This window comes from Epinephelus lanceolatus, chromosome 11 (assembly GCF_041903045.1).
Source record: "Epinephelus lanceolatus isolate andai-2023 chromosome 11, ASM4190304v1, whole genome shotgun sequence".
Lineage (NCBI taxonomy): Eukaryota > Metazoa > Chordata > Actinopteri > Perciformes > Serranidae > Epinephelus > Epinephelus lanceolatus.
Genome location: NC_135744.1, coordinates 27,432,783 through 27,446,169, shown reverse-complemented (window position 1 = coordinate 27,446,169; position 13,387 = coordinate 27,432,783). Strand labels below are relative to the sequence as shown.

The 13,387-nt window shown below is 42.6% G+C and overlaps 1 protein-coding gene across 1 annotated transcript; it reads left to right on the top strand.

Annotated features, from left to right (window-relative positions):
• Positions 1-3,202: 3,202 nt before the first annotated feature.
• On the top strand, positions 3,203-13,362 carry layna (layilin a). Its single transcript, XM_033650857.2, has 8 exons — positions 3,203-3,773; positions 3,899-3,919; positions 4,147-4,444; positions 6,261-6,418; positions 6,502-6,546; positions 6,657-6,719; positions 6,835-6,931; positions 10,177-13,362. The coding sequence occupies exons 1-8, from the start codon at positions 3,698-3,700 to the stop codon at positions 10,895-10,897; spliced, it is 1,479 nt and encodes a 492-aa protein (XP_033506748.1). The 5' UTR covers positions 3,203-3,697; the 3' UTR covers positions 10,898-13,362.
• The last annotated feature ends 25 nt before the right edge of the window (positions 13,363-13,387 follow it).

The window sequence follows — 13,387 nt, the reverse complement described above, 5'->3', positions numbered from 1 at the left end:
CACAGGTAATTAAACGCGTTCCTTCTATATCCAATAAAACAGATGTGACTTAAAGAATTACTACAGCGCTTAAAAGGTTTCATCAAAACTCTTTTATAGAGCAGCTCTGCTGATATAGACGTCCAGCTCCCCCTCAGGTCAGTGACTCAGGGCCCACTTCCAGCACTCTGTGCAGGCCTACGCAATGCGGACACTTAGTCTGGCCGCACGCCAGGTCAGATCATCCAAATTGGATTTAGTGGAAAGTTAAGTTCTTTTTTCGGTGAGTAATTAAGTTTTTTCTTTGTCTTTCTGGCTTTGAGATGGGAATGAACTGAGTTTGTCAGCCATTGCTGTGTCTTTACAGCCCTCAAACAAACAGGGACATTGCATTACGGGTGATTTGTTGTGGTCAGAGCAAGTTTATGGCTCCAAATCAAATGTTATTTTACTCTTTAACTATGATCTGTTGACCATTACGCTGTCAGGCTTCGCCTCAGAGAAAATGTACATTGAGCAATTCTCCTTACTGTTGCATATTGGCTAAATGTCCAAACATCAGAGGGCAGTGGTGAATTTTTAACCTCAACGTTAGCTTTCTCTGACATGGTGAAACGCCTACCCCCGTATGTGAAGGAGCATGTGTGTGTGTGTGGTGCGTTAGGGTGATGTACTGGCTTCCCATGGGAACATTCATCTGGTTTCCCTTTAACTAATTGGGAGAGAGGGAGGAGGTCAGTGGGATAAGAGGAGGAGGCAGAGACGGAGGAAGACAGACTGTGTGGGACGAGGAACGAATGGGAGAGGCTTAATTGAATGAAATCCTCTCTTGGTTTCAGATGCTGTAAACAAGGAGGAAATTTAAAACGAGGTCCATTCCTTACTGAATCCCTCTGGAGGACTCGGTTGCCTCTCTGTCTTCTCTCTTTTTTTCAGAGCATCACCTGCTACTGCCAACAACATCCACTACTCCGCCTTCAATTTAAACGAACCCTTTGACTGGAATCAATCTGTTACACCTAAACAGATTAGCAGTGTTTGGATAGAGCTGCATGCATGCAGACGGTATATTCAGGGCAGCCTCGCCCCTCAACCGCTCTCCCACCCTCACTCCCTATTCAACAGTAGCACACACAGCATATTCCTGATGAAGCATCCTGCTGTTTAAACTCTGGCTGATCTGTCTCTTCGTGAGCCCTAAATCAACCTTATCGGCCATTTTAGAAATTACTACCATTAAGAACTGCATACATACACTTTTCCCCACATTTGTGCTCAGAGAAGCAGGTCATGCTCACATGCGTCTGTGGCTTCTGCTGATCCCGACGCTTGAATATGAAATTATATAGGAGGCATTATACTGATGGAAAACTCCCTTGTTTCTTGCCTGTGCTGTTAAATAGCCTATTTGTTTGAATACTTTGGCATCTGTCTGAGCTGAGTGTCTGCAATTAGATTAACTTGTCAATAAATTCTATTTTCTCCTGTGTTTTTTTTGTCACTAAATCATTTTAAAAAGTTACAAATGTGGAAAAATAAGCTTATCTGCTATCTTACTACTGAGAGCTGGTGCACTGTCACTGTTTGGATGGTAAATATGAAGCCGCCACCACCAGCAACTGGCTAACTTAGCTTAGCATGAAGTCTGGAAACAGAGGAAACAGCTAGCCTGGCTCTGTTCAACAGTTACAATTACAATAGATATGAAGCTATGTTAGCAGGTGGTCATCTTAGCTTAGGTCAAAGATCAACAACAGCAGGAAACTGCTCTAGTCTGGCTAAAAACTGCACCTAATAGCACCTCCAGGGCTCACTCATGTTATCATGAGTTATCAAATCATGTTATATCCATGCGGCAATCTCCAAGCCTGAAAAATGAAGCCAACATGGAAGTGCCAAAAACTGCAATTCTTTGAATGTCCACTCTAGGCTGGCTCAAGAAGCCACTCAATCCTCATAGAAACCAGTGTAAAAATGCCCAAATAAACATGTTTACAACCTGGTGCAAACAACAGTTTTAGTCTCTGTAGCTAATTTTCTTCTCCATGACATTTGTACAGGGGCGAATTTTTATAAAACTCATCCATTTACATTTTATTAAGGCTTAAAGTTACACATAATTAAGGCAGGCTGCTTTGAGTGACAGTCCGTCTGCCGATAGTAACCTTGGCTTCTCAGTCAAGTCCACGCCTTACTCCTCCATAGCACCAGCCTCCCGCACAAACATGGTCACTTCTAGCTCCAAAAAACAAGATGGCGACGGCTGCAATGCCAAACTTGAGGCTCAAAACAGGATTCCACAAACCAATAGGTGACTTTACGGTGGCTACGTCAGTGTTTAATCAGAGATACAACTGGTTAATTGTGAGCTAACCATCAGAATTTACAATGCAGACATGACACTCTAAAATCTAACTCTTAAAAAGAAAGTGAACATTTCCCAAAATGTCAAACCAACATTATTTCTTTATTTGTTTTGGGGGTTTTCTAGTTAAAAAATATATTGTTTAATATTTTAAAAAAAAGTTATGCGCAGGGATTTTACATGATTTTCTCGTGCACTACAGGAATGCATGTGAAACTTTCTGTCACACTTTTTTTCTTGATCAACATGTTGACTCACTGGACACATTTATCTTTCAACTACACAATTCTACAACTTCCACAACATTTCCTGGTAAAATTCTGCTTATTCTAAGACACAAATTTTCTGTATTTATGTTTTGGTCTGTGCATTTTTCATGTTTGAACTGGGCAGGACTTGATTGGAAAAGGTCATGCATTTGGTATACATATGTACAGAAGCATGAGGTATCCACTAGGAAAAAAAACTGCTCTTTTTTTGCAAATTAACCTCACAATTTTGAGAAAAGTTCGTGGAAAAAAATTCTGCTCAAATGCTCAAAAGCTGCTTTTTTTTCTTGTGAATGCATTACGCTTCCTTACTTATGCAGCAATTATGATTCATCAACATTCAGATCAAAAAGTGATTACAGTCTGAACTTAATTAAATTTAAAAAAAAATGTTTTATGTTGCAGAGAAAGATACAGGTCCAAGCTTTGAAACCACGAGGCTTCAATTTTAAAGGAAAGAAAAATGATTGATCCTCCTCTTGAAGATGTCAATAGCGCTGGCTATCTGTCCTGCTTTGTACTGACATACAATAATGGAACATCACTGCCTGCAATACACCTTAAAGACGGACCTGAGAGAAACATTTTAAAATATCCCTGATCGAGTTAGAGCAGATCATTTTCATCTAACACTTTTGTAATGATAATACCCAGAGCTTAAGTAATAAAGGAAGGAGCGAAATCTGCCTCTTGTCAGCGTTTACGATGAGAAGCACTTGCATGATTAGATGTCTTGCGATCGATGCAGCTTCTTCTCCCAATCATTAAGACTGCTCTTAACAGATTACAGCCCCCTCCCAAACACACAGCCTTTTCTCCTCCTCTTCCTGCTCCTCCTCCTGTCTCACTTACTCTCTCTTTCAGCAAATAGAACAGGGGGGCTTGCCTCTTTGGCACTTCTTTAGCTTCCCCTTTGAATTTTGTCATTTTCAGGGATTCTTCCCAAAAGCAACAGCTCACGTTTTCAGGTTCAGGTAGAGTTTCTCTGGTTTCACCTGAGCTCCACTGACGACCAGATGAACAGACAGCGGAATGAAAAAGACTAAACTGAAATACAAGAGGTGGTGGTGAACAGCTGACAAAAATGGACCTGCTGGCAATCTTCTGTCACTTCCTGCTTTTATGTTTTGATCCATCTGCGGCCACAAGCCTCATCACAGGTAAGCTGCACACAGAAAACACAACACAGCTCAAAGACATGAACTCTTGACTCAGTTGTGGATCTGTCTTTTGTTTCTCCATGGCCTGCCTTCCTGACTTTATGCTGAATGTTTGGCACTTGAAGCGGATATATTCGAAGCCAGAGGTAGGCAACACACTCTTAAAATTACAATTTTAAAGCATAAAGGCTTCCACAACTAATCCAAATGTGTAGATTTGGGTACAGTATTCCTACAGTAAGATCCTTTCTTATGCTCAGTCCTCAAATGCAGACTGTTTAGATGATGCTTGTGAAATGTGAGGGAGCATGTTAAAAAAATTTAGTGCACATCTGGCACGTGTAATCAAGTGTGTGTGTGTGTGTGTCTGCAGGTCAACGTGTGTGCAAGGCAGGAAAAGGGAAGCCGTGCTACAAGCTGGCCTATTTCTCCGAGCTCCGGCGTAGGCTGAACTTCGTAGATGCAGAGCTCGCCTGCAGACGGGACGGGGGGCAGCTGCTGAGCGTGGAGTCGGAGTCTGAGCAGAAGATCATAGAGCAGCTCATCACAGAGCTCCGCCCAACTGATGGAGACTTCTGGATCGGTCTCCGCCGTAACCATGGAGACGAGAACAGCAGCTCAGACTGCTCCTCACAGTACTACTGGCTGGATGGCAGCAAGTCCACATTTAGGTGGGTGGGGGGGCAAAAGTGAATTTAAAGTCATGAAGTGATATATCAAATGGTTAATTTTCACTGCTGATTATAGGATGAGGATTGTGTATTGAAGAAAAAATAGTCCTCATTTGTTTGGTCCCATCACAGTGAATTTGTGCGATACTCTTCTTGATGTGATACCAGAGTTTTAGTACAAAAAAAACTTCCTCTGAAAATGTTTTTCTTTCTAGAAAACCATTTTTAAATAGGCCAGTTAAAAAATCTGATGATATATCAGCTCAATCTTTTTACGTGTGACACAAACAAACATTTGTGATAAGGATTCCCTGATTTTTTTCACTGTTTCTGAATTACATATAACATATTTTGGCATTTTTGTACTGCAATGTCTTATCACTTGTCAGCCAATATACACCAGTCAGCCGAAACATTAAAATAACTGACAGGTAAAGTGAATACCATTGATCGTTTCACTACAATGCAGTGTTCTGCTGGGAAACATTTGGTTCTTGCATTCATGTGAATGCCCCTTAACGCACTCCACTTACCTACACATTGTTATTGACCAAGTACCCCCGATGGCAGTAGCCCCTCAGCAAGGCAGTGCAATATGCCACACCGCAAAAACTGCTCAGGAATGGCCCAAGAAACGTGACAAAGAGCTCAAGGCATCGACCTAGCTTTCAGATTCTCCAGATCCCAATCTGATTGAGCATCTGTGACAAACCGGTACCACAGAGGTCCTTTGTCCAAGCCGCAACAGGCCAGAGCCAACTCCGATCTAGGGTGTAGCCTCTGACCTGTCAAGGCATGGACACAGGACCTCTGGGGGTGTCCTGTGTTGTCTGGCACCAAGGCATTGTTGACCAATCCTTTTAGTCCTGTGGGTTGCAAGAGAAGGTACTGGCATGCTCAATGGATTGGATTGGGATCTGGAGAAATTGGAGGCCAGGTTGACGCCTTGATCTTAGTCACGTGTGCCGAGCCATTCCTAAGCACTTTTTGTGGTGTGGCATGGTGCATTGTACTGCATGGGGGGCGCACTTCCATCAGGGAGTGCCGTTGCCAGTAGGGGGTTGTAGTTGGATTGTAATGTAGTTTGGGTGGGTGCAGCATGTCAAGTCATATCTAAATGAATGGCAGGACCCAAGGTTCCTTACAAGAGCATTGCACTGTAACAAAATGATCAATGTTATTTTCTTCACCAGTCAGTGGTTTTAATGTTTTGGCTGATCAGTGTACACAGATACAGATATACTGAATCTGTATTAAGCTAATATAGACCAATGGGATAGTCTGGCTGATTTATCGGACTACCTTCAGTATTGTCTAAACACAAGCAGCTTTTCTTTGAGGTCACAGTGACCTTTGATGGCCAAAATCTAATGAGTTATTGTTGCGTCCATGTGGAAATTTGTGCCAAATTTGAATAAATTCCCGGAGGGTGTTCTTGAGATATCGCTTTCACGAGAATAGGCGGACAGGCAGACGCACGGATGGACGAAAACCCAAAAACACGATGCCTTCGGCCATGGCTATCGCCGGCGCTGAGTCACACATAAATACGAACTATATAATCAATGAATAACTACAAGCAATAACAAAATCTGACCACAAATGCAACGCCAGCTTTCAGTACTAAACGATGCTACCCGGTGTAACAGCCACTTTTCAGGCAGTACAAAAAAGTATTAAGGTTTGATTCTCGGTCTTGGTCTCAGCTTTTTTTTTTTTTTTAACCTTTTTTTAATTTAAAGTACGCTTTGTAAAAGAGCTTTTGAGGAAAAAAACGCTCTTTTACATGTACTTTCTTTGTGTGTGCTTGTCGTAGGAACTGGCATTGGGATGAGCCATCATGTGGCTATGAGGTGTGTGTGGTAATGTATCACCAACCGTCCGCTCCTCCCGGTCTGGGTGGGCTCTATATGTTCCAGTGGAATGACGACAATTGTGAAACCAAGAACAACTTCATCTGTAAATACACTGCAGGTAGTACCGCTACCACGGCATTCAATACTCTGTTACTGTGAAAATACTTGAACATTGTTGACTGTGATTAATTTTTTCCACAGAGAAGCCACAGGACCCGTCCCCGTCTCCCAACTCCACTCTAACAAGTAAAATGTGCTCAGTGTGATTGTTAAAAAATGTCACATTATAGATACTTTGACAGTGAGTGTAATCAATATACTGTGAGTCTGGACATCATGGATGCTTTTCATTACAGATGTGTTCCCTTCATCTGTGCTGCCATGGAATCCAAATGACCGCAACCAGGGCAGCAATACAGGTTGACTGACCCAAGACTCGTATTGATAAATAATTTTTTCTTCTCTGATGTAGTAGTCCAAACGCTGACATGTCAGTCACTAAATGTGTATCTTTCTGTCTGTTGTCTCTTTTAGCTCTGAATCTGATTTACATCATCATTCCCACCATCCCCCTGATTCTGCTGTTACTGACAGCGATCGGAGTCTGCTGCTTCAAACTGCTGGCCGCACGGTGAGGAACAAATGCCAATGAATACTTTGATCTACTGAAAATTAAACATTGATGTGGTCATCAGTGAGCAGATTGTTCTAAATCTGAGAGATGAAACCCCAATGTGAAAACAGTTTTTGTTTCCTATATTTGCTTAACCCTTAACCTGTTGCCTAGTGAAATGGTGGTCATGAATGTATTTTTAATCGTTCTTTTGATAACAATGAAGGTTTGTGTCACAGAGGAATGAACATTGACAATCTTTTTTTTTAAGATATTTTTTTGGGCATTTTAAGCCTTTAATTGATAGGACAGATGAGTGTGAAGGGGGGAGAGAGAAAGAGGGAGTGACATGCAGCAAAGGGCCACAGGCTGGAGTTGCTGCGGCAACAGCCTTGTACATGGGGCGCCTGCTCTACCACTAAGCCACCGACGCCCCGAACATTGACAATCTTGTGCTACTTTGGCAACAAAAACGTTTCTGTGAGCTGGGAGGCCCACCCAGCCTAAAGCCCAGGTCAGACCAAAGATTTGCGATGAGACAAGTTGAAACATGCAACTACTTGCAATGCGCCGTTCTGCAACATTCTAAAAACCTGCCGGTTCACGCCAATGCAACTAAATGAGACGGTGTGTCATCTCTATGCAAGAACTCTCTGTACCTCAGTTCTGTTTGCAGCTTTTCAGGCTTATTTTGTGGCTGAATAAAATTTGTAGCTTCTTCAAATATGAATGAGGATAGTGAGAGTGTGATACTGGCTACAGTTGCATTTGTAGTAGTGATGAAACGGTGAAAATCATAAAATGAGCATCATATGGACCATAAGTATGCCATCATAATGTAAGAAACCAGCGCCAACAACTTAGTCAATTAGCGACCCACTGTCCGACACCGACACACTGTGAGGATGGAAACATAGGGCTCGGTGGAGACGGAGCACCTGCCGCAGCAAGTGAACACGCCATCTGCAGTTATTTTGACTTGACAGTGGACTTCACTACAAGCTGATAGACTGTTGAAACAGTTGATGTGCGTTATGTTCTAAAACCAGCTGCCGGTGATTTGACCAGCTGAGTTGCAGGTGACATCATCAGCTGGCTTAAGTTAACGCTGTTGCAACTTTTCTCTGCAGTGTTCTAATGCAGTCTTCGTGAATCTTTGGTCTGAACTGGGCCTGGTTTTTTGGGGCCCTATGCAAAATCTTGTTTTGACCCCCTGTTTCAATCACTTACGAATACATACAGAATCTGCATCAAATTACAAATTACATTACATGACCAAATGCTACTTTTTACACATAAAAAACTTAATTTAATTTGACTTAGCTGCATTATTAAATCAAAGTCAAATCAAAGTCCGTCGCTGGTCCGTGTCAAAAAAGCAGCACTGGGTCGCCAACCGTGTTAAAGGATATTTGCCACCTGGCCTGATAACTTGTCTGGGGGAAAGCCTGCGCAATAGTTGTTAGTAGGATCAGTTCACTCAGACACTGAACCAAAAGCTACAGTGCCCTCCAAAAGTATTGGAACAGTGAGTCCAATTTGTTTACTTTTGTTGTAAACTGAAAACATTTGGGTTTGACATCAAAAGATGAATATGAGACAAGAGATCAACATTTCAGCTTTTATTTCCAGGTATTTACATCTGGATCTGATACACAACTTAGAAGATAGCATTATTTGTAATGGAACACAAAATTTTTAGGTGAGCAAAAGTATTCTAACATATAAACTTAAAATAGATTAAAGTGAATGAGACTTAATATTTAGTTGCAAATCCTTTGCTTTCAATAACTGCATCAAGCCTGTGACCCACTGACATCACCAAACTTTTGCATTCTTCTTTTGTGATGCTTTTCCAGGCTTTCACCGCAGCCTCTTTCAGTTGTTGTTTGTTTTGGGGGGTTACTCCCTTCAGTCTCCTCTTCAGCAGGTAAAATGCATGCTCTATTGGGTTTAAATCTGGAGACTGACTTGGCCAGTCTAAAACCTTCCACTTCTTGCCCCTGATGAACTCCTTTGTTGTTTTGGCAGTGTGTTTTGAGTCGTTATCTTGCTGCATGATGAAGGATCTCCCAATCAGTTTGGTTGCATCTTTCTTTAAATTAGCAGACAAAATGTTTCTGTAGACTTCTGAGTTCATTTTGCTGCTGCCATCATGTGTTACATCATCAATGAAGATGAAAGAGCCCGTCCCAGAAGAAGCCATGCAAGCCCAAGCCATGACATTACCTCCACCGTGTTTCACAGATGAGCTTGTATGTTTGGGATCATGAGCAGATCCTTTCTTTCTCCAAACTTTTGCCTTTCCATCACTTTGGAAAAGTTAATCTTTGTCTCATCAGTCCATAGAACTTTTTCCCAGAATTTTTGAGGCTCATCTCTGTACCTTTTGGCAAATTCCAGCCTGGCCTTCCTATTCTTCTTGCTAATGAGTGGTTTGCATCTTCTGGTGTAGCCTCTGTACTTTTGTTCATGAAGTCTTCTGCGAACAGTAGATTGTGATACCTTCACTCCTGCCCTCTGGAGGTTGTCGCTGATGTCACTAACAGTTGTTTTAGGGTCTTTCTTGACAGCTCTCACAATGTTTCTGTCATCAACTGCTGATGTTTTCCTTGGTCTACCTGTTCGACGTCTGTTGCTTAGTACACCAGTGGTTTCTTTCTTTTTCAGGACATTCCAAATGGTTGTACTGGCTATGGCCAATGTTTGTGCAATGGCTCTGATTGATTGTCCATCTTCTCTCAGATTCACAATTGCTTCTTTTTCACCCATAGACAGCTCTCTGGTTTTCATGTTGGTTCCACCTCTAAATGCAGTCTGCACAGGCAAAACCTATCGCACCCAATCTGAAACTGAGCTCAGACATTCAGTGCTATTTATTGTTTGAATAATCAATGTAATTGGGAGACACCTGGGCAACAAAACACACCTGTCAGTCACATGTTCCAATACTTTTGCTCTCATGAAAAATGGGTGGGTTCAAACAAAAGGTGCTATCTTCTAAGTTGTGTATCAGATCCAGATGTAAATACCTGGAAATAAAAGCTGAAATGTTGATCTCTTGTCCCATATTCATCTTTTGATGTGAAACCCAAATATTTTCAGTCTACAACAAAAATAAAGAAATTGGCCTCACTGTTCCAATACTTTTGGAGGGCACTGTATTGTCACGTTAAATCCACACCTCAGTTTGAATTATAAAATGAAGATCATGAGCTTGTGAACCTCTTGATATTTATGGCTCTCTTCTGTGTGTGAGACAGGAGGAGGAAACAACAGAAATCAGAAGTATGCCAGACGGACCCAAGCTTCTGCCCCAGCCCGGCTCCAACTGACGTCTACAACGTCATTCGCTCCCAGAAGGAGGATGACCTGGTTTCAACTCGCCCGCACACCAAAAACACCTCCTTTTTATGCTCCTCCCCCGACACACCCACAGGTGACTACGACAACCTGGGGGGGCGGGACACAGAGAGCGGCTTTGTGACACTTGCCAGCACAGAGAGCTGCTTCCTCAACTTTGACCTCAATGACCTCAGCCTTGGGCGTCGCACCAACCGTGACTTCTACAACACCAGCTTGGGCCGCTCAGCAAAGAGGGAGTTGAGGGACTTGAATGACAGCAATCTGGGCTCCACCGGGCACAGAGAGTATTATGACAGGAGTCTAGGTCGTCGTACGACAAAGAGCGAGCATTACGGCAGCAGCGTGTACGGGGACCATGGGTTGTATGATGGCAGCATCAGAGGAGGAAGCGACCTCTATGATCCCAAACTGAAGCCTGGAAGTCACACAGTGAAGGCTGACCTCTATCAGACATACATCACCAACGGCAAGGACGACACTTACCAGACCAACCTGGGAACCTTTGGAAACCGAAAATCCTACCAAGCAAACCTGGACAGCTACAGAAACGGCCTGAATCTTGATGCCGGAAGGAGATACTACAATGAACAAGAATGGATCAACAGAGAAAACTACTGATCCTCTGAACAGCTACTTTAGTGTGTGTATAGTAGTGTGTGTGACTGTGTACAGGACCAAGAGGATGAAAAAAAAACTGTGCACGTACATGGTTGTAAATGTTTGTATAGTATGTGTCTGAAGCCTTTTAGGGGATTTAAATGAGATGAAGACATGCTCAGATGAGACTTTGTTACTGACCCCACAATTTGTAGCTCGTGGGCAGACTAGGCCCATGTGGCAATTCGTTTGTGATGATCAAACACAAATTTGTTAAGGAAAATGAACTTAAAATTGAAGGATCAGCTTTCACAAATTACAACAAAATGAAACAAAACGGTTTCCATTCATTTCACACATCAAAGTCTGTTTACAGGTGTTGGGAGCACTACTGCACAGGTGGCTTCAGATGGAGCTGCATGAAATCTGAAAAATCGCCTCAAGTGATGTCATTTGAGTCAGCGTTGATTGGTGCTGGAGACTCCAGGTGTGAGAAAAAAGCAACCTGGGAAGCGTGAGTTTAGCAGACCTCTCAACTCTGCCTGAGGCTACAAGCAGTGGCTACAAAGCTACATTAGCCGCCACTAGCAGGACACACCTGAATCTCATGCTGCATATTATTTACCTCAGAAGTCAGAACTGGGAATGATGTCACACCCAAGTTGATCACATTCCAGTACAAGTCGGAAAACCAAGATGTTGTTTGCAGTATCAGTTCTATCCAGGTTAGCCATTATTACCAAAACTGGATGATAAAAACGCATTAAACTGAATTTTGCCCCTACAGACACCGTAGCTACATGTCAGCGGATAAAGTTGGACAGTCTTGTATATACGACTGTTTTGATGAGACACAAGTGAGGCAGAAGTGCTAATAAACAGCATATTACCACAGCTTTCACTACTGTTGATGCACCGGCCATCTTGGATTTTGAGATCAGGGTTGGTGAGGTCCCTCCGATTTTCCTATAAATGTGTAAAGAGAACTGGACACAGCACTCAATTCAGTGAAAGTTGCTCGGTGGTGCATGAAGCCAAAAACATACAACTGCCATGTATAAATTACCCAGATGATAGGCACTGCTTCTGCATCATTCGGCCCTTAGAGCAAGCGCACTAGAGACTTCTGCCTGCCATGCCGGCTACTTCCTGTTCAGTGCTCTGCTAACTTCAGTGGGGATAAATGATTTGAATGTGCAGCTCTTGTAGACTCTAGACTTTGCAGTGGTTGTGACGCTCAAAAAAATGTGTCCTCTGATTTTCAGATGTCTCTTTCGCAATGCTAAGTCTATGTTAAAAAGTCTCTTTGGGCACAATGGCATCATGGGATGGACTCGAAAGTGGTAACTCCACTGTTTGGTCACTACAAAGATTGTCGTCAAAGCCCGGTGCACTTCCTTAGGGCAGATATCCAACTTTAGGGGGGGTTCCAGTTGAAATTTCCGACCGGGAACTCTGACATTCCGGCTTCCAAGTGCAAGTGGAACACACCATCAGAGCAATCTGTTGGTGGTCAAGTTGCATTGTGGGAAATGTAGGTGCCATGTTTTGACAAGAAAGAAGAATGCATTTTTTAAAAACTGTCTGTGAGTCTGGCAATGTTATAGGGCAATTTCAAATTGGTGGAATACTCTTAACAAGCTCCCTCTACATGACTTTGACTTACGACTAGGTCATTTCTCTGAACCTATTGGTGCCCATCATTTCAGTTGATGCTGCAGTTACACTGTACATACCTCAAACATATTTTCTTTTAGATAAATTACTACAAACAAATGCACACAGGAAATCTGGGGGCCTTCAGAGGTGACTGATTAAGCTTTGGTGAGAGGACGCCCAGTAAAGAAGCCACGTGAGCCCTCAAGTATAGCATGTAGTACCTCGGATGTGACTGAGTGATTATGAGCGACTTTGATAGTGAAGTGTATGTGTGTGTGTGTGTGTGTGTGTGTGTGTATGCGTGTGTCTGTAGCAGCCTGTTTGCATGGCCTTGTCATGCTGCCCTTGCTTGGTAGGATAACTATCAAAGGTCTTGGACCCTTATGTTTGCTGTGCCTGATCAAAAACTTTTAACCTCACCCACATTTACCTGATATAAACTGGCTACCTCAAACAGATCAAGACACAACAAACCAACACTGCTTGAGAGAGCGAAGGCTGGATATTTTCTATGTACTGCAAGTGTTTTGACATGGCCTTAAACTGTGAGATGTCCAGATCCTGCATTGAATTTATTAACAGTGTTCTGTCTCCTACTGAGGAAATCAAAGACAAAAACAATGCTAGCGAGTGGAAAGGTGGCTCTTGCAGTAAATTTGAGTTGCCTGCAGCCTGACCACAGCAATGGCATGATATTGAAGAGAATGATTAAATATAGCATCATTATTATTATTTATTCAGAATGTATAATGCCTTGACGTCTCTCCTGTAAGTGAGAGTGGTTTGTATGTTTGTTACATCTTCAAATAAAATGAGATTCAACTGAATCGGTCTGTGTGATGACGTGATTTT

Bases quoted from the DNA above. Each gene is read 5' to 3' on its own strand.
- layna (XM_033650857.2), top strand. From the start codon at position 3,698: ATGGACCTGCTGGCAATCTTCTGTCACTTCCTGCTTTTATGTTTTGAT. The intron at 3,774-3,898 runs GTAAGCTGCACA...TGGCACTTGAAG, and splicing joins GGCCACAAGCCTCATCACAG to CGGATATATTCGAAGCCAGA. The intron at 6,932-10,176 runs GTGAGGAACAAA...TGTGTGAGACAG, and splicing joins TTCAAACTGCTGGCCGCACG to GAGGAGGAAACAACAGAAAT.